The following is a 17,496-nucleotide window of genomic DNA, read 5'->3' as shown; positions in this document are numbered from 1 at the left end:
CAACGGTGGACACTGCGACATGAACAAGAAAGCGCGAATACAATCCGCCAATGCTCAAAGCCAAAACATGACGTCGTCGAGAGCTGGGTGCCATGGATTGAGACGAGTCGTGTTCAAGGCATCGTTCACGGCCGGATTCTCCATCCAGGGCCTCCAGTACGAGCTCATTTGAATCATTTTGGCCAGACGAATGTCGCGCTCTTTGGGCTTCTCGCCCTTGGGGCCTCCCATGTCAGAGTTGTCGCCAATCAGGAACTCGCGCAGGTAATGACGACCCCGTTCGCAGAGACGGTCTGCGTAGTACGCAGGGGCGCAGTACGAGACGGCCTTTGTGGCGCGGGCATACGTGTAGCAGAGGCCATGAGCCTATGGATAGGTTAGCAGGATACTCGAAAACTCGATCAGTTAAACTTACAATCTGCTCAATCTCGTCGGCTGTAAAGCCAATCTCGTTCTCGATTTCCACATAGTGGGCGGGCTTTGCAGTGCCCTGAAGAGCGTCGTGGGACTGGAGATAAAAATTGCAACGTTTCGGAAGCGTAACAATGCGATCGATGACGAGGCCGGGTTTGATGTTGCCCTTGTCGTTGTAGATTTGCGATTCATTCGTCGCAAAAAAGCGAGAATGGTGTCGCTTCGACACGATGTAGAAGCTCAACTTCAGCTCCTTCGGAACTTGAACATTGTTCTTCTTCGCCTCGGCGGCAGCTGAATCCCAAGCGACCCTGATTGCCGCTGCCTCCTTCTGCTTGACGATGGGGAATTGACCCTCGGAAACACCATCGCGGAACATCAAGATTTGGCTAGGCAAGCGCTTGTTTCGTTTAGCAAACGCAATCAAGCGCTCCTTGGCCATTCCGGTCATATCCTCGATGTCTTCCTGGCGAGAGGCCTGCAGGCGCATCGATCCCGGCATATTGGAGAACTGATCGTCGACAGAGCCGACAACAGCAGCGATCGACGGGCATCCGTGACAGCTACCGGCTCCCGGGTGAGTCACATCAGCCCCGAGGACCAGAGTATCAACGATGCCCTGGGCGTTGAAGAGCTTTCGGAACTCCGTCTTGTAGTCCAGAGCCTGATTCGTTCCGCCGCACTTCAAGTTGAACTTCATCGCCAGGTTCGACAAAGTCTGAGGGTGGGGTGGGCCCCTGGCAAAATGCTTCGGGAGAGCAGCAACCGTCCGAGTTCCCCACTTGCAATCAGCCCATTTCTTGAGCGCAGCATACAGGTCAACGCTTTGGGAAGTGAGGACGACGAGAAGAAAGCGCGGTGGATTGCGGGCGAGATACTCGGGTTTGCTGCGCAGCTCGTTCCTGAACTGTTCTCGTGCACCTGGGAGTTTGATTTCTCGAATGGGAGTCTCTTTTGGCCTCTGGACTAACATTCCATGACCGCTGAGTGCTTTGAACATCGCCTCCCACAGTTGAGACGAGTTGTGCCTTGGAGGAGGCTGTCCTTGTTGGTTGATTGTCAGGACTTCCAGTCCCGGCACGCTCGCAGGCTTACTGAACTTGGTGTTGGCTAAGTTCCAGCCGGCGTTCCTGACATTGGCCGGTTTGTTGCCGAAGTAGGTCACCTTGGGAGTTGGCAACAGGCGTCCTTCGATTTGGATCAATTTTTGGCCAAGTTTCAAACCAACGTTTCCCTATTGAGCGTCAGCAAATGCCAATTCAGCACCAGGCGAAAGAATTACTTACGAAGAGAGCCGTGTCGCCGCGAATACCGAGTAGATTCATTCCCTCGTGAAAGATGAGGTCCGCGTTCTCGGCGGGCTTCCGGCATGCAACCTTGATGATGTTTTTCAGGTGTTCAGGAGTGATCACACCCTTGTACACCTCCTTGCGGTCGATTTCGAGGAACTCTGGTGGGACCCAGACTGCCTTGTCGTCATTTCCAGTTCGGTCCTTAGGCTTTCCGATATTCGCACAAGGGAGATGCGGTTTGGCGAACTGGTTGAGCATCGTCCGGAAATGCTGCCAGAGGAACGCTCTCTCTCCCGGCGCGCTGTCAAACGGGTGAAAGGTCTGCTGGTTCAGAGGAGAACCCAACTCCTTCAGCTTGCGTCTCCGATTCGCCTCGGCATTGGGGTCGACGCGTGGGTCAATGGCTGGACGGTCGTACGTGATCCGCACGTTGGTTCCCTTGAGGGACGCCATGACTTCTCGCCGGCTCATGTTGAAAGGTGGCGCCACCATCTTCTCGATCCAATCGGAAACAAGGACCGGGTCAAAAAATGCGGTCGTGGCCGCGTTGATGTTGAGGAGGATTCTATTCTCCGTCGGCCTGGTCGACAGGAAATACGTTCGAGTCGCGAGGAGACCTCCAATGTCCGCATAACCCGCGTCCATTGCAAAGCGGTTTTGACCAATTTGAGTAACCTCGTTGGGGCGGAGACTCATGATGCGGCGACCTATGAACGCATTGATTGCTCGGACAATACATTCTGGCTGATCACTAGCCAGAATATCTGCGGAAGCCTCGTTCATGGAGAGGACCTTGTTGTAGCGGAGCTGAACTGACTCCGTCTGGGTCGGGGCGCCGTTGAGGGGCGAGCTGTACTGGACTGGACCAACAGCCGAAACCGTGTCGACCTCTGGCATTCCAGGCAAAGGAGTCAAAGACCAGATAGTCCCAGCCTCGTAGGCAAAGTCGGTTCTGCCTTGAAATGGTGGCATCGCTTCCATGGCCTTGAGAATCCGCCACTTCTCCATCTTATCTTTGATTTTCGGGTCATACGTGAGCGCGTACTCGTGCATCTCCTTGAAGGAGTGCGCGAGTGTCAGATAGTTGGCCGTGACTTGTATCTTCTGCCCTCGGGTACCATGAAGAAGGGCGTTTGGCGGGTCGGCCGGCTTGAGTATATCGGTCGGTTCCTTGAAGACCTTGGAGTTTTTGAGGGGTGGGCGGACAGGCTGCGGTCTTGTAAGGATTGGGGCCTTGAAGACCCGCTGGGAATCGGGCTTGACATTAACGAGGTTTTTGTCAGAGCCAGAGGACTGGCTGGAGGCGGGGCCGCGGGGAGGTGCTGGAGCCATGGCCGAAAGATGGAAAATGAAGGTGGATTACTGTGTTTACACGTGATTGACGAAGGTGCAGTAGAGGTCGAGCAATGATGGTCTCCGGAGAAGTCCAGAGAGCAATTGGGATGGAGAGAGGTGATCCGGAGGTGGACGAGGCAGCGAGGTAGAGCGGAAGAGCGTCGAGAGGTCCGGTAGTAGCTGAGATCGTTGAGAGTGACGTAAACCCCGAAGATGAAAGAGTGGTTGAGCCGCGGTCGAGCTGCGGTCTAGGCACGGAGTGGAAGCATAAGTCTGTGGAGGTCAGCGGCGTTGAACATGTACTGGCAACGGGGAGAGTAAATACATATGGTAGAATTGATATGTGCTAGCGATAGATTAAGCGCGGGGGTTCGAATGAGAGCACGGTGAGTGAAGGAGAGAAAAGAAGGGAAAAGAAGAGAGGGAACGGTGGTGGGTAGAATATAAGGAACGTTCGATAGTAGCGGAACTGACAGTTGGACGGTGTGGACCTGCTGTCTGGTTGTCCCGTTTGACACTAGAGCTCAAGCGGACGTGACAGGGTCGGTGAACCCTGAGCTTCCGTCTGCGGGTCTGCTGGGTCCTGCTGGTTCCTGCTGGCGGTTTGCTCTGTGGTTGGCTTGCTGTGGAATGCAGCGCGGGTATGCCGTTTCCCCGTCCAAAGCAAATATCCCGAAACGACTCTGCAGCTTGCGATCTGTTGCATTGCCCAATTGGACGCGCCTCCCCGATGCAGCGGATGCTTGCTCGATGCAAAGCATCTGAATGTGACTCTTAACATCATGAATCGCGGAACTGTGCAGGCAGAAGGTCATGAGAGAAATTCATGTGTCTACGCGTCTTGGGACATGCTTCTCGCGTCTCTGTGTAATGTGTAGTTATGCCAAAGTGGGGATGTGCCTAGCTCCATACGCCTTGATCATCCAATGCTTTGTTTTTCCGACGCGTCGGCCTGCTGCTCTCAATGATCGGCTCCCAGCATTCTCATGACGCCCTCAAAAGCGACAAGCGCCATGGCATTGGCCGGGAACGCGCGCAAGAAGCATGGCACAAAGCCTCGCCAATATCCCCGCCAGCCGTTGTCCTTCCAAACGGCCTTTGCTGCATCTTTCCATCGTGGGTACTTGCGACCTTCGCCCAATGGATCTGTCATTATTCGTTGTTTCACCACGTCGCAGGGGTAGCTGGTCAACCAGAAGACTTGTGCAGACAACCCGCCTGCCCAGAAATTGATGGCCGCAGGAGACAGTGACGTGTTTGCGGAAAAGTACCGCGAGAAAAGATCGTAGCTCGTCCACCAGCAAAAGAACCATGTGCGAAAGAGGAGTGTCGCGCTCAATCCGTGGAAGAGGCCGGGGAGGCCATGGCCGCGCAACTGAGTGACCACAAGTCAGAATCCTGTCGGCCAAGGAGCACTCGAGACCGGTGACTCACCAGCTTCATACTGCAGTCAATTGGACCGCTGTACAGTCTCTTGCTCTTGTCCGCAGCATACTGCACTTGGAGCCGTGCCTTGACATGCTCCACGGGAGCTGCGATGAAGCTGACTGTCCATCCTGCCATTATGCCCGCAATTCCATGTCCGACGGTCGGCAACTTGTACGTCGATTGCTCTCGAGCATTGGCTGGGATAAAGACGTGTTCACGGAGAAGGCGGCGATATACGGTGAGAGATCCAAGCATCCTGTGCGACTGGTCAGACAAGATGCAACAGATGCGGTGTGGGAAGACTTACAGTGAGTCCATTGCCATCCACCCCACCAGCGGAGGAGATGCGCCCTTGTACAGGCCTCGCAGTCCCTCCTTTCGGACAGTCTGCACCAGACATTCCAAGGGACCACTGAATCGCGACTTTTCGGAGGTTTGCAGGCGGACCTTGATGGTGTCGAAACTTTCGAGCAGGTAAGGCTTGGTAACAGCGCTGGAAATTTTGGGAGACTTACGGGTGTCCAACTGCAGCTATGTCAGTTTGCGAAATTTTCCAAAGGCCTCTATCAAGTGTTCCTACCAGCCAATTTTGTGACGCCAGAAAATATTCCTGCGACGAATCCTTTGTAGTGCGCGGGGGCGCCCGCTACCTTTTTTTCGGGGGAAGGTGCGACGTCATTTTTGAACGACGTGCTCGCCGTTGCAGACATCACCGGCGGAGGAGCACAGAAAAGGAAGGGGAGAGGGAGACAATGGAGTCTTTTGGCATGTCTGGATTTGAGTCAACCCGACGCGGTCGTGGATGTAGCATTGTGCAGCGCATCAAAGACGTAACTCCGGGCCAGTTGATACGCGCGGGCCAAGACGGGGCGGCTGCGGCTCTTCGGGGCGTTAATGACGGTATGCAAAAGGCACCGAGATCGCCTGCAACAACAGGCATCCAGGTTCAAAAAGTTCGGCTAGATCTAAACTTCTTTTTGCCAGTCTCCAGGTTGCGCCACAAGGTCTTCTCCCTATGGATGTTTGCGACGTTCGTAAAAACTGGGCCAAGGGCGCGCTGACAGGTCCGATAGGTGATAGCCTGGGGGTGGGCCAGTCGTAGTGCGGCCGAGGCCTTCCTTTGGAGAGACCTAAGCCGATGATGTGACGATGCAGGTAGGTCCTTTGGTCCTCAAGGGCGAGAGGCAGCCTTGCTGCTTCCATCCTCCTTTTCTCCTGCTTTGCGTCGTATTCCTCTTTTCTCCTATCCCATACCTCCAAGCTCACCATGTCCATTGAAGACGAGAAGAATGCTGCGGCTGTTGCTTCGGCAAATCCAGATCAGACGCGCGTGGTTGACTCCAGCAAAGGTGCGCATGCGCTTTGCGCGTCCAACATTTGGACATTCGCTGACCGAAGCGCCCAGTATGGACCACGTTGATCACCAACACGGCCTATCTGCCTGGCCTCCTCGCGCTCGACTACTCACTGAAGCGCGTCGGCTCCAAGTACCCGCTGGTCGCCCTCTACACTGATGCTTTTCCGCCAGAAGGACACCGCGCACTAGATGTCCGCGGCATTCCCAAGAAGCACATCCCATATCTCTTGCCCACTACGCAAAAGGACTACTCGAATGATCCGCGATTCTACGATTGCTGGAGCAAGCTCACGCCCTTTAGCCTGGTCGAGTATGACAGGGTCGTGCAGCTGGACTCGGACATGCTGGCGCTGCAGAACATGGACGAGTTGATGGAGCTCGAGTTGGATCCACCAAGCCTGCAAGCCAAGGGCCAGAGAGTGTTTGCGGCATCACATGCCTGCGTCTGCAATCCTCTCAAGAAGCCCCACTACCCGGCAGACTGGTGAGTTTCGACCTTGCTTTCCATTCGCGACAGCAACTGAGACATGGTAGGATTCCGGAAAACTGCGCCTTTACGACGCAGCACTCGAAGCCCAAGCTGGCGCAAAAAGAAGGCGCATCCCCGACGGCCGGCCTGGCCATGCCCAATGGAGGACTCCAGGTCGTGAACCCTTCGGCAGCTGCATACGGTGCGATTCTGCGTGCCCTCTCATCTCCGACCACCATGGCATACGAGTTTGCGGATCAGTCGCTCCTGGGAGATGTTTTCCACGGTCGATGGGTCGGGATCCCGTACATATACAATGCGCTCAAGACGATGCGGTGGAAGGGGGTCCACGATGCCATATGGAGAGATGAGCAGGTGAAGAACGTGCACTACCTCCTGGCCCCCAAGCCGTGGGACGAGACGGCGGCGCAAAGGCAAAATCGTGATAAGCGGACGGAGATAAACGCGTGGTGGTGGGAGATCAACGAGGAACGCAAAAGGGAGGAGATGGCGCGCGGCATCAATGACAGCTTCTGAGGGTGGCATGATGGGAGCATGGGGTGCATGTAGCTAGATATAGACGGTAATTGCATGTAATTGCGCCCAAGCAGATCTCTGTGGCGCTGCGGCAACACTGCTCGTCCTGGAGTGGAAGGGGACCTGGTCGTCTTCGGAGCGAGCCGAGCCCTACAGACATGCCCCGAGCGACAAGAGTAGAGCAGATGCTGACAGGGCAGGGCGCGCGGCAGGGCAAGCTGGTGAGACATGGCGACAAAAATAAGCTGATGGTGGATGTGATGTTTGTGCGAGCACCTTGCTGGACAGAGGGACGCATGGTGGGGGGAGCGTCGACACTCGTTAAGGTAGAGAGAGAACCTCCGGCCTACGGGCGTGATGGCTGCAGGTATCGATAGGCATAGGCGCCCCCCTGACGACCACGACCTAAGCCCTACATCCAGGAACAACCCATCATCTTGCTCCCCACCCACCCTCCGAGCTTCGAGCAAAAAAAGAGCCCCTTTACCGTGGGTCCCGCTGCCTCTATACTAGTCTGCTCGTCCCGCCTTCAGCCTCTGTTCATCGTCGACTTCGCTTTCGCGACACCCATCCACCCCCTCCCACGCCTCACGCGCGCGCCGCGCCTCTCCCTGGCCATCCAAACGCTTTCTGCAGAGCCGGCGTTTCAACCTACTCCATCCCTTCTCACCTCTCTATCAGCTCTTCTCCATTGCTGCCGACGAGTCCACGCCCTGTCTCTGTCTACACGACCCTCCGACCTCGACCCTTTGCGCTCAAAACACACCGACCGTCAACATGGGTGGCTCAATATCCAAGATGATGAAGCAGATCTTCGGGACCAAGGAGATGCGTATCCTGATGCTGGGTCTCGATGCTGCGGGAAAGACTAGTACGCGCTCCCACACGCCATTGCGCTGCAGGTGGCCTTGAAATGCAATCAACAACCTACTGACGGCCCTGCGCAGCCATTCTCTACAAGCTCAAGCTTGACAAGGACGTCACCACCATTCCCACCGTCGGCTTCAACGTCGAGACGGTCATGTACAAAAAGACCCGGTTCAACGTCTGGGACGTCGGTGGACAGGACAAGATCCGCCCGCTGTGGAGGCATTACTTCTCTGGTGTGTTCATCCCTTGGCACCTTTGGCGCGCACCGTCCACTGGAGCGTTCCCTGAGCTAACGCCTCTGTCAAAGGCACCCAGGGTCTCATCTTCGTCGTCGACTCGAGCGACAGGGACCGCATCGATGAAGCCCGCACCGAACTCGCGCGCATCATCTCGGACCGCGAAATGAAAGACGCGCGCCTCCTCATCTTCGCCAACAAGCAGGATGTTTCGGCGGCCATGAAGCCCGACGAGGTCAAGACGAAGCTGCAATTGGACAAGATTGCCAGCCAGCACAAGTGGAAGATTGAGCCGTCGTGCGCAACGACAGGCGAGGGCATTTTCGAAGGCTTGGTGAGTAACAAATCCCGCCCATTGGATTTCGCCGGCCAGTATTAGATAATCCCCTGACCAGCTGGATTATTTCCTCTAGGCCTGGCTCTCGGAGCAGATCAACACGCAGCCCAACTGAGGGCCTGGTTCTTGACCGCAACAGATGATACCCGCTCGTTGGTGCCTCACCCACCTTCCGACGAGCTCTCGGACTCCTCCACACACTACCTCAACAATCCTCTCTTTGCGAGCGCGACTCCGGCTCCGAAAAGGACGGGGGCCTCGCTTTCGATGCTGCTTTTCCCCATCCTCTCCCTCCTGCGTTGTCTTGTATTACGTTTTTATGGCGCACATTAAATTTGGTGGCTTGGCAGATGATATCCATCGACAAAATCCCAAATACAGCTTGGTTGTTTATTGCCTCTGCTCTGTAAAAAGAAAAGGTAGATCGGTACACACTCTCGAGCTGTGCAGCCAGCCACACCGTACACACTCCTCCCCGACACAATTCTGGCATCGATATCAAAACCCTGTCCTATGACTCTTTCTACAAAAAGATTCCCTTCCGCCATGCTCAACCGGCGGAAGCATAGCTAGTTTCTCCTCCACTCGCTCCACACAAATCCACCAAATCTCCCACAGCAGCAGACCCTCTTGTCGTTTTTCTTCCACCTCTCCCTCCCAACTGCCTGTGAGCTCATGATACCTCCCGCACTTTGCGTTTTCCGTTCTGAGTTTCTTTCCTTGCGTCGATTTTTCCGTCTGTTTTCCGCGTGCCACTGGCAACTCCTTGTCGTTTTTTGGTCTTTTGGCTATTTCTCACTCTGTTCTGGATTTCGTTTGTCGTTTTCTGTTTTGTCGTCTCATTGAGTCTTGTCGTAGTCATAATTCCATTGCTCTCTTTATCACGCGTTTCCCCTTTCCCTCTGTCTCTCTATAATCTCTATCTAATGCACCAAGCGTACCATTCGCAACTAGTACTAGCGCGATCCCCCTATAGGGAGTGGTTTCTGCCGCCACCACCACTACTTTACCCCTATTCACTAATCTCTCACCACCAAGCCACGCCGTCCATTCTGGATTTCTCGGTCTTCGGTACCCTAGGTCATTCGTACGCACGCTTGCATGCAATGCCGTACACGATTCTTTGTTTCACTCTTTCCTTTTAGACGGCGGATGCGGATGCATACGGAGGCTCCAGACGGATGGTGAATCGGTTCGTTTGGATGGATGACGATTTCGTTGGCTGGTCGCTGGGCTTCGAGGCTGCTGGTGTTGGGGCGGTGGTTGCTGCAGTCCATCTGTCCGTGACTGCTGGCAATAAGAAAAAGAAAGGAAAGGCAGAGCGTCATCTCAAGGTCGGGACTATCTGGTAGACGTTGCGGAATAGGTCGTTTTTGTCTTGTTTTGAAGTCTTTTGCGTGCTGTTGGTCATTGGCCGTTGTTGATTGTTTGAATTGCGCTGACTGCTGTTCACCCTGTCCTGTTCTCCTGTCTCTTTCCCTGTATGTCAAAAACTTTGGACGTGCGACCAGTGTGGCCTAGAATGGTGTGTGTGTGGTGTGTGCGGTGTGGGTGGTGTTGTGCGTGAAGCAGAAAAGCACCGACAGAATGGACCAAAAAATCATCAAGAAAAAAATAGAGCTATCTACCTTCCACCAGCCTCCTCTGTCCGCACGCCTTGTGATCTCTTCCTCCCTCTATCCGCCTATCCGTTCGGACCCAAGCATCCTCCTCTCGTCTCTCCACTCTCTCCGTTGCTGCTCCATGTTTGGAACGGCGCAGGAGCCGGGCCGGACGACTAGCTCGATTCCAGGATCGATGCATGTTCAGCGTTGCCGTCGTATGTTCGCGAAGACGGAGCCTCGTAAGTGAGTGAGTGGATTGGGGTATAGTCATGGCAAGACAGCAGAGGTTTGGGATAGCCGAGGAAGGATTCGGCCTTCGCGAAAACGATGGAAGAAACAGTGACTGGAGTAGGTAGGGGGTTGGGCGTGACGGGTGTAAGAGCGCATAAGGAGGTGTCGGGGGGCTCACGAACGACGAGCGGATGCGGTTGGGATTGCCCGTTCCACTCGGTGTTGGAATCAGAGTTTGAGCTACGAAAAGGCGCGTGTAGCGAGCGCCAGGAGGTGGAGAAATGGCTCATGTGTGTGATGGTGTGATGGTAGTGGGCAGAGAGTGCGAGCCTACGTGTGCTCTGGAGCCTGTGTCTACAGTACGCTTGCTCCCTGACGTTCAGCTGATGTTGTACGCAGAGATCGACAATCAGTATGGACATGAAACATTTTTTGGTATTAAAACAAATGGACCGAGACACGGCGCTCGCTGCCTCAGCGGCGGAATATGTAACGAAGACTCGAACAAAACAAATTACACGCCAACCTTTGGCTCTCTCTCTCTCTCTCTCTCTTTCAATGATGGAGGAGGAGGGTCTCTCCAACTAACGACGAAATGACCCATGCGCAATGCCCCGCGTCCAATCTGCAAAAAGATCCTCCACGGTACCTAGGCCCCATCCGAACCCGAACCCGCCATCTTTTTTGAAAGCCCTGTCCCAAAAAACAAAAGTGATCAAGTAGTCTCGTTCGTCACTCCGGGTATTCTTGTTTTACCTTCCAGGCTCTGGTAGCACGTACCTCCGTTCGACGTCTTTCTCCGTGTCTGCCTCGTCCTCGCCCTCGAACCGCAGCCGCACGTAGCCCTCTTTGAGATCGGCGCCAATGTCTTTGCCGTCCTTCTTGAGCCCCTTGCCCGGCCGCGACGCGACGACCTCGGCCTTGTAGAAGGTGGTGGTGAAGGGGTACACAGCAAGGACCGTCCGGCGCGGCGGCAGTTCGGACAGTCCTTCGTTGGTCTTGGGGACCGGCACAAGTGCATTGACAGAGGCGCGGTAGGGCTGGGGAGGGGTAGGGGGATCGGGATCTGAGTCGATGATTTCGTATCTGTTCAGGTTGGAGAAGAGATTGTTGGCATATGTGATTGCAAATGGATTTTTTTGAGAGAGCTTTTGTGGTGATTTACCGTCTTTGCTTTCCTTCGCCAATGACTGCCGTCACCGCACAGAGTATGCCTTCGCCCTCTGTGTTCTTTTGCTTGTTACGGTAGAAGACCTCGGTGCCGACGCTGAGACGCTGTCGCTCGCCGCTGCCGATGGACACTTGATATACGTATCAGACCAATCCTGGAAGATACTTGTGTGTGTGGTTTGTGTAAAGAGGTCGAAGGTCTCCGCGTTAGAGGTGCGCAGAGGCTTTGTGGACTTTACCTTTTGTGTCGATGCTGTCGTTGTCTTCGACTTTGACGCTGGTCTCGCGCGTGGCGCCAACGCTGCCGCTTCTGCTTCCAGCCTTGCTGCTGCCGACGCCGAGCCGGTCTTTGATGCCGGAGCTGAGACCCACTTTGGGAGACTCTGCGGCGACGGAATCGTTGTCGTCGTTGGTTGTCGACTCTATCTTGGCTCGTTTGGGGTTGCGCTGAACTTTTGCACTCGTTTGTCGCGAGCCATTGGAGGTGGTGTCGGGAGAGGTTGCAGAAGCGGCGCGAAGGGCCGAAAGGAGTTCAAGGCCTTGGGTGATGGACATACTACTGTCGGAAGAGGACCCGTCTGTCAGGCTGGTGATGGCTTCGTGTAGACGAATGTTCTTGCGGACAAGCTCGTCCAGCTCATTGTCTACATCCGCTGGGGGCATGTCTCCTCGAGCTGCAAAAATGTTAGTAGGCATTTGATAATGATGCTGCAGGAACTTGAATATGCAGAAGGATTGAGAGAGAATGAAATGATTTTGACAGGTGACAAGACAAAAAAGTAACAAAAAGACCAGAGACATCGGTCACCTTCAATTGTTTGCTGGGCGATGCCAAGCTCGTAGATGCGCTTTTCAATCTCATTCGATTCCCTCTGTCGTGACTCTGGTTAGCAAAGTCTTGCACAGCGCAGTCCCCGAACAAAGTGGTGGTCAAAAAGCGGCACAGCTGCGCTTCAAGCTCAGTATGCGCCAAGCATTGAGCATATGCCCAGGGACGTGGGGGAAATGATGTCGTGTAAGGGACTTGTTACTCACCACCAGGCCGTCGACCTTCCGCGCATCAGTACGAAGTTGGTTCCAGATGCTGCGCTCTTCATCGGCGTCATCTTTGATCTGGCTGCCGCGGGGACGGCTCCGCGATGTCATTTTGGGCGGCGCGCGAAGCCTATGTGCTGGTGTTTACATGCAAGCTGAAAACGGGTCGCTGCCGGAATCGAAGAGAACCGAGCCGCCAAAGGAGCGATGGACGGCAAGCACACGACCGAGATCAGATCGAGCTTGAATATGAAAAGTGAGGTGGGTATAGGGTTGCGGAGGGTGATAGGTCATGAGGAGTTGTGTTGAACGCTGCGCTACCGGCCGGGCTAGGTTCACGCGAGTCATGCGTCGATCCCTTGCTCGCTTGCTTGACCCGCGCCGCGGACCGTGCCCTAAAGCTTGGCAGATTGCGTCCCGGACCTCGAGTGACGTTAGCCTCCCCAGGAACCAGACCAGACCAGATCCGTATCCTGCTTGAGTTTACTTTTGATCTCGACGCTTGGCCGATTTGACTATTCCCTCTGCCACTATGCAAGTCCCTCTGCTCAGGCTTCAGTGCGGTATTGCTACCACCTTCAATTCTAGCCAATAGTGGCCTCGCTAACAAATCTTAGGTGTGAACAGCTACGACTGGGGTATTACTCACTCCGAATTGAGCCCGTCCCCAGATTCCCCTTTTCTAATGCTTCCCAGGCAAGGTCGGCGCTTCCTCTGCCGCGGCCAAGTTTGCCTCTGCGACTCCAGCCTCCGACTTCAGCATCCAAGAAGAGAAGCCCTACGCAGAGCTATGGATGGGCACACACCCTTCGCTTCCCTCCAAGGATGTCGAAACTCAGCGGAGCCTCCTGGACCTTGTGCAAGACAACCAGGCGCTCATGTCACAGGAGATTTCGGAGCGCTATGGAGGAAAGCTGCCGTTTCTGTTCAAGGTGCTCTCGATTCGCAAGGCCCTGAGCATTCAGGCGCATCCGAACAAGAAGTTGGCCGAGCAGCTGCACGCCAAAGACCCCAAAAACTACCCTGGTACCTTTTCTGATCTACGCGCCACCTGTCCAAAAGGGTTGCTAACAAGAGGACAGATGACAACCACAAGCCCGAAATGACCATTGCGATCACGCCATTTGACGGTCTCTGTGGCTTCCGCCCCCTGGCTGAAATTGCCCACTTCTTGTCGACCATACCCTCTTTGCGCAAGCTTGTTGGCGAAGAGGCCGCATCGCACTTTGAGAGCACAATCAAGGGAAAGGAGACGTCGGACAAGGAGGACGAGCAAATGGCCCACAAGGAAGCGCTCCAAAAGGCCTTTACACAGCTCATGAGCTCCAAGCCGGAGGACATTGAAGCGCAGACGCCAGAGCTTCTCGAGCAGGCCAAGTCTGAAGGTGATGCATTCGCCGGAGAAGGCGGGCCATCCAACAGCGGGGCAGAGCTCTCGGAACTTGTGCAACGCTGCAACTCGCAATTTCCCAACGACATTGGGCTGTTCGTGCTTTTCTTCCTCAACTACGTCAAGCTTGAGGTGGGCGAAGCCATGTTCCTGCAAGCCGACGACATCCACGCGTACATGTCGGGCGACATTATCGAGTGCATGGCTTCGTCGGACAACGTGGTGCGCGCGGGCTTCACGCCCAAGTTCAAGGACGTCGAGACGCTGACGTCGATGCTGACTTACAACTATGCGCCCATCGAGGAGCAGAAGATGGAACCCAAGGACTACCCCTATGTGACGCTCAACGTGCCCGCGTACTCGTCGGCATCCTCGTCCATCCTGTACGACCCGCCGATTGAGGAGTTCAGCGTCATCCGGACGGCCTTGAACAAGCCTGGCGCCAAGGCGACGTTTGATGGCATCGAGGGCCCCAGCATCATCCTCTGCACTGAAGGTAAGGGCACGATTTCCGTGGGTCCCAAGAAGGCGCCTGTCGCGCCAGGCTTTGTGTATTTTGTCGGCGCCACTGCCGAGTGCGTCCTCGAGGCCGCCGATGAGAGCTTCGTCACGTTCAAGGCATTCTGCGAATTGGACGACAAGCAGAAGCTCTAAGTGCTTGACTTCTCGAGATCGGAATGATTCGGACTGAGGCGAAAGCATGAGACACGCAGGTAATGAGCAACGACAGGAACCGATCAAGGTTCCATATAGCGGAAACAGTCTTCCCTAATGTAGGATAGAGCAAGCAGCGGTAGCGAATAATATCTCGGCTCTGATATACCTCCTTTTGTCACTTCAAACACACCTGGGACCAATATCCAGCACTTGTTCCGTCAGGGGGGGGGGGAGCGGGGGGGAATCTACAAACGCACAAGTTGAGCCCAAAGATGGCGGGGCTGGGTCTTTGTATTTCCCTTGAGGCTTTGAAAGCACAGTATTCGTACCCGAGCTGAAGCTTGAAGCTACATGGCCGGAAGACTAACTACATGTAGTCTTGCTGTCTCGGTTCCGCCTTTTCCGGAAATTTTCATAAAATTCACTGTCTTGAAAGAGACACGCTCGCTCAGGCGTTCGTGCAGTGGAGTCTTACCGCTCGACCTCAAAAAAGTTTGCGAAAGGTAGACAACCACTTCTGCTTGCCCCTAATCGCGCTTTCCTCATTGGTATGTCTTGTTGAGAATCAATAGTTGGCCACTCGCGGGCTACTCCTGAAGTATAAGCACACTGGATTGAAGATTGAAGCAAATCATATCCATTCAGCATCATGTACAAGGAGTTGCAGCCATGTAAAGAAACTCTCATGCGAGCAAACAAACTGACCCAGCCAAAGAATCGGAATGCTCTTCATCAGCATTTCCAAGCGCCTCCATCCACCTTTCGACATCACACGTCCTCGTCTTGACATGAATCTAATGTTCTAATGGCCTTGCGCTCGAACAATGGTGACAAATCAATCCTCGGAATCATGGCACATAGTTCATATTCCTCGTCAATATACAGGGGAAATCACTGCGATTCAAATCAGTCAGCACGGCAACGCCTCCATTACGCACATCCTGGGCCGATTACACAAAAGGAGGCACGACTCACTCGTTGGTAGTACACGCGCCGACCCTGTCGTCGAACGGACCCGGATACTCGACGTTCCAAGGATCAACACTGGGTCCACCGGCCTTGGGCTGGCAGCCGTATTTCCAGCTCTGCAGCCCCTGGTTGGTGCACTTTGTCTCGCCCGGACCTTCGTCTTCGCACTTCTCTAAACAGAGGTCTGTTCCCCCGTTGGCGGCGATTCGAGCACACTTGCCGCTGCCGCAAACGGAGAGAGTGCTGGCGCTGCAGGGCCCCTGTTCAGCTGGACGAAAGATCCCGCCGTCGGGCAGGTTTTGAGGTTCTTGCTCGCATTGCTGAGGCGGCAGTGCTGGGTAGCCGGCTGGTTGAGGGGCTGGTTTATATTCGAAGCCTGTGACGGCAATGGATGAGGATAGGAGAAGAACAATTTTTGAAAATAGGAGCATTGTGGTGGACTTGGAGATGTGGTGTTGAGTGAACTGAAGATGGTAATAGGCTGGAACATCAAACAGTCTGCTTGGAGCTCCATTTAAAAGGGCCTTTATGAGCGGGGTCCGTCAATTGCGCTACATGTCAAGACCAATAGTCTGTATTTTCCTTTCTCGTTTGACGCTTGCCGGTACATCCATTCGCGCCACAGTCTTAGAGCGGGGATTTCGAAAGGACTGCGCAAGAGCTCCGGCCGATTCCATGCGTTCCCTCTGTGGCCGGTACACTACTCGCGATCCTGCAGGCTAAAACAGCAGGAACAACGCGCAAGCAGATGCCCGCAGTACCTGATATGGATTATCAAACTGTGCTGTGTTGGGTGGACGTGATTCTTTGCGGTAAACCATGTGCGGGACAAGTCGACCAACGCAATTCTATGCTTGTGAGTTTAACTTAGTTGGGGAGAGGCGCAGTAGGCACGATATATACGTGGAATGCGCGTAATGGGTTATGCCTAACTCTATTCTCGAGTAGAGAGAGTCGGTGATATCGGCAAAGCCGACTTTGTCTTCGCTACCTGTGTGGAAGGTCTTCGGTATTGACCGTGTGTCAAGATGGTCGTGATTTGTCCTTCTTGAATTAAGAATTTAAAGAAGCAGAATGGTCTGACGCCAAGGCCAGTGTGGCGCCCCTAGTCACTCTAGGTGGAGGAATCAAGACTGGCGGTTCGGCAAGTCCCTCGGGTCAGGTACGCAGTCGCGTTCGTAAAAGACAGCCGGAACTGAGTCTCCACCGCAGCCGTTGTGCCCTCACGATTGGCTGTACCATGATGTCCAAGTTGAGGGGAAGTGATCTCGAGTCGGTCGCTGTAGGCGTGTGAGCATCGTGCGTCATTCTTGCCTACTCGGGATAAGCCAAACACCGGGAGGCCAATCATCTTGCTTGCCGCTGTGTATGCTTCTCTGAACCGGACTAGACCTGCTGTATCCGACCTTGGGTTTCTTCCTCAAGACCGAGATCCGTACACTTACAATTACTGTACGCTTGCCATGAGCCAACGATACAACATTCTCCAAGCGACAGTCAAGGCGTCCAAAGTCCAGTGACAGAGGTCTTCAGCCAAAAGACGGGAATTCACTGGTGAACCCAATTCGACGTTCTTGGTCAGACAACAGCGACGGTAACAATGACAGGCGATCGTGTCAATGCTTTCGTTTGAGCGCAAACCAAACGACAGGCGCCCAACGCGCCAGACTTTCCCATTCCAGACTTGGGAAAGCTACGAGCTTTCGCGAGGGAAAAAAGGAGCATATGCAATCGCTCTCGCTTGGCCTCGGCCAAGAATTGCAGCGCAAGAAGACGCCGGCCAAGCTCCGCCGGTTTTTGAGCGTGTTGAAGGCGGATAGATGGTTTGACGTCGTTGTTGTCAAGAGTCAGGGCAGAAGAAACCCCGCTGTACTTACAGCACCAGCCACAAGTCATACGCCACAGTGCCACCAATCGCCTGTCGTCGACTTGCCGTGGCCTTCCCAGAAGGAAAGAAAGCTCCACAGTCGTCTCGAAAAATGATCAGGTCCCATCGTCACCTCTATATCAAGTAGCACAGCACCTGCTCTTTCAAATCAAGCTGTGCTTCTCTAAGAGCCTGGGGCCCCGCTCAATATGAAGAATCAAAACCTCCACCCTAAATTCCCATCAATCATCCTTCAGTACTGGAACCTGATAGCGTCAGAATTCCTTGGGCCGACAGT

The 17,496-nt window shown here is 54.4% G+C and overlaps 7 protein-coding genes across 7 annotated transcripts; 3 read left to right on the top strand and 4 right to left on the bottom strand.

Annotated features, from left to right (window-relative positions):
• Positions 1 to 54: 54 nt before the first annotated feature.
• On the bottom strand, positions 55 to 3,038 carry BKA78DRAFT_297037 (Piwi domain-containing protein; the record flags this gene model as incomplete). The annotated part of the gene is made up of 3 exons (XM_066886704.1): positions 55 to 366; positions 416 to 1,648; positions 1,701 to 3,038. The coding sequence occupies 3 exons, from the start codon at positions 3,036 to 3,038 to the stop codon at positions 55 to 57; spliced, it is 2,883 nt and encodes a 960-aa protein (XP_066742534.1).
• An 875-nt stretch (positions 3,039 to 3,913) lies between these two features.
• BKA78DRAFT_162403 (mitochondrial carrier domain-containing protein) lies at positions 3,914 to 5,269 on the bottom strand. The gene is made up of 5 exons (XM_066883127.1): positions 5,050 to 5,269; positions 4,985 to 4,994; positions 4,777 to 4,932; positions 4,476 to 4,725; positions 3,914 to 4,416 (listed from the first exon to the last, which is right to left on the bottom strand). The coding sequence occupies exons 1-5, from the start codon at positions 5,177 to 5,179 to the stop codon at positions 4,003 to 4,005; spliced, it is 960 nt and encodes a 319-aa protein (XP_066742533.1). The 5' UTR covers positions 5,180 to 5,269; the 3' UTR covers positions 3,914 to 4,002.
• Positions 5,270 to 5,633: 364 nt separating this feature from the next.
• Positions 5,634 to 7,021, top strand: BKA78DRAFT_162383 (glycosyl transferase family protein). Its single transcript, XM_066883126.1, has 3 exons — positions 5,634 to 5,818; positions 5,875 to 6,310; positions 6,361 to 7,021. The coding sequence occupies exons 1-3, from the start codon at positions 5,737 to 5,739 to the stop codon at positions 6,830 to 6,832; spliced, it is 990 nt and encodes a 329-aa protein (XP_066742532.1). The 5' UTR covers positions 5,634 to 5,736; the 3' UTR covers positions 6,833 to 7,021.
• Positions 7,022 to 7,609: 588 nt separating this feature from the next.
• Positions 7,610 to 8,390, top strand: BKA78DRAFT_332286 (ADP-ribosylation factor family-domain-containing protein; the record flags this gene model as incomplete). Its single annotated transcript, XM_066889971.1, has 4 exons — positions 7,610 to 7,703; positions 7,780 to 7,935; positions 8,010 to 8,272; positions 8,352 to 8,390. The coding sequence occupies 4 exons, from the start codon at positions 7,610 to 7,612 to the stop codon at positions 8,388 to 8,390; spliced, it is 552 nt and encodes a 183-aa protein (XP_066742531.1).
• A 2,136-nt stretch (positions 8,391 to 10,526) lies between these two features.
• On the bottom strand, positions 10,527 to 12,598 carry BKA78DRAFT_318471 (SGF29 tudor-like domain-containing protein). The gene is made up of 5 exons (XM_066888787.1): positions 12,316 to 12,598; positions 12,089 to 12,152; positions 11,520 to 11,954; positions 11,276 to 11,411; positions 10,527 to 11,196 (listed from the first exon to the last, which is right to left on the bottom strand). The coding sequence occupies exons 1-5, from the start codon at positions 12,424 to 12,426 to the stop codon at positions 10,863 to 10,865; spliced, it is 1,080 nt and encodes a 359-aa protein (XP_066742530.1). The 5' UTR covers positions 12,427 to 12,598; the 3' UTR covers positions 10,527 to 10,862.
• A 249-nt stretch (positions 12,599 to 12,847) lies between these two features.
• BKA78DRAFT_253397 (mannose-6-phosphate isomerase) lies at positions 12,848 to 14,359 on the top strand (the record flags this gene model as incomplete). Its single annotated transcript, XM_066884816.1, has 4 exons — positions 12,848 to 12,878; positions 12,933 to 12,953; positions 13,012 to 13,341; positions 13,398 to 14,359. The coding sequence occupies 4 exons, from the start codon at positions 12,848 to 12,850 to the stop codon at positions 14,357 to 14,359; spliced, it is 1,344 nt and encodes a 447-aa protein (XP_066742529.1).
• Positions 14,360 to 15,179: 820 nt separating this feature from the next.
• Positions 15,180 to 16,103, bottom strand: BKA78DRAFT_162362 (uncharacterized protein). The gene is made up of 2 exons (XM_066883125.1): positions 15,338 to 16,103; positions 15,180 to 15,256 (listed from the first exon to the last, which is right to left on the bottom strand). The coding sequence occupies exons 1-2, from the start codon at positions 15,760 to 15,762 to the stop codon at positions 15,211 to 15,213; spliced, it is 471 nt and encodes a 156-aa protein (XP_066742528.1). The 5' UTR covers positions 15,763 to 16,103; the 3' UTR covers positions 15,180 to 15,210.
• Between the last annotated feature and the right edge of the window lie 1,393 nt (positions 16,104 to 17,496).

Source organism: Phyllosticta capitalensis, assembly GCF_038381095.1.
Source record: "Phyllosticta capitalensis strain CBS 128856 chromosome Unknown BKA78scaffold_7, whole genome shotgun sequence".
Lineage (NCBI taxonomy): Eukaryota > Fungi > Ascomycota > Dothideomycetes > Botryosphaeriales > Phyllostictaceae > Phyllosticta > Phyllosticta capitalensis.
This window is presented reverse-complemented; position numbering and strand designations above follow the sequence as displayed.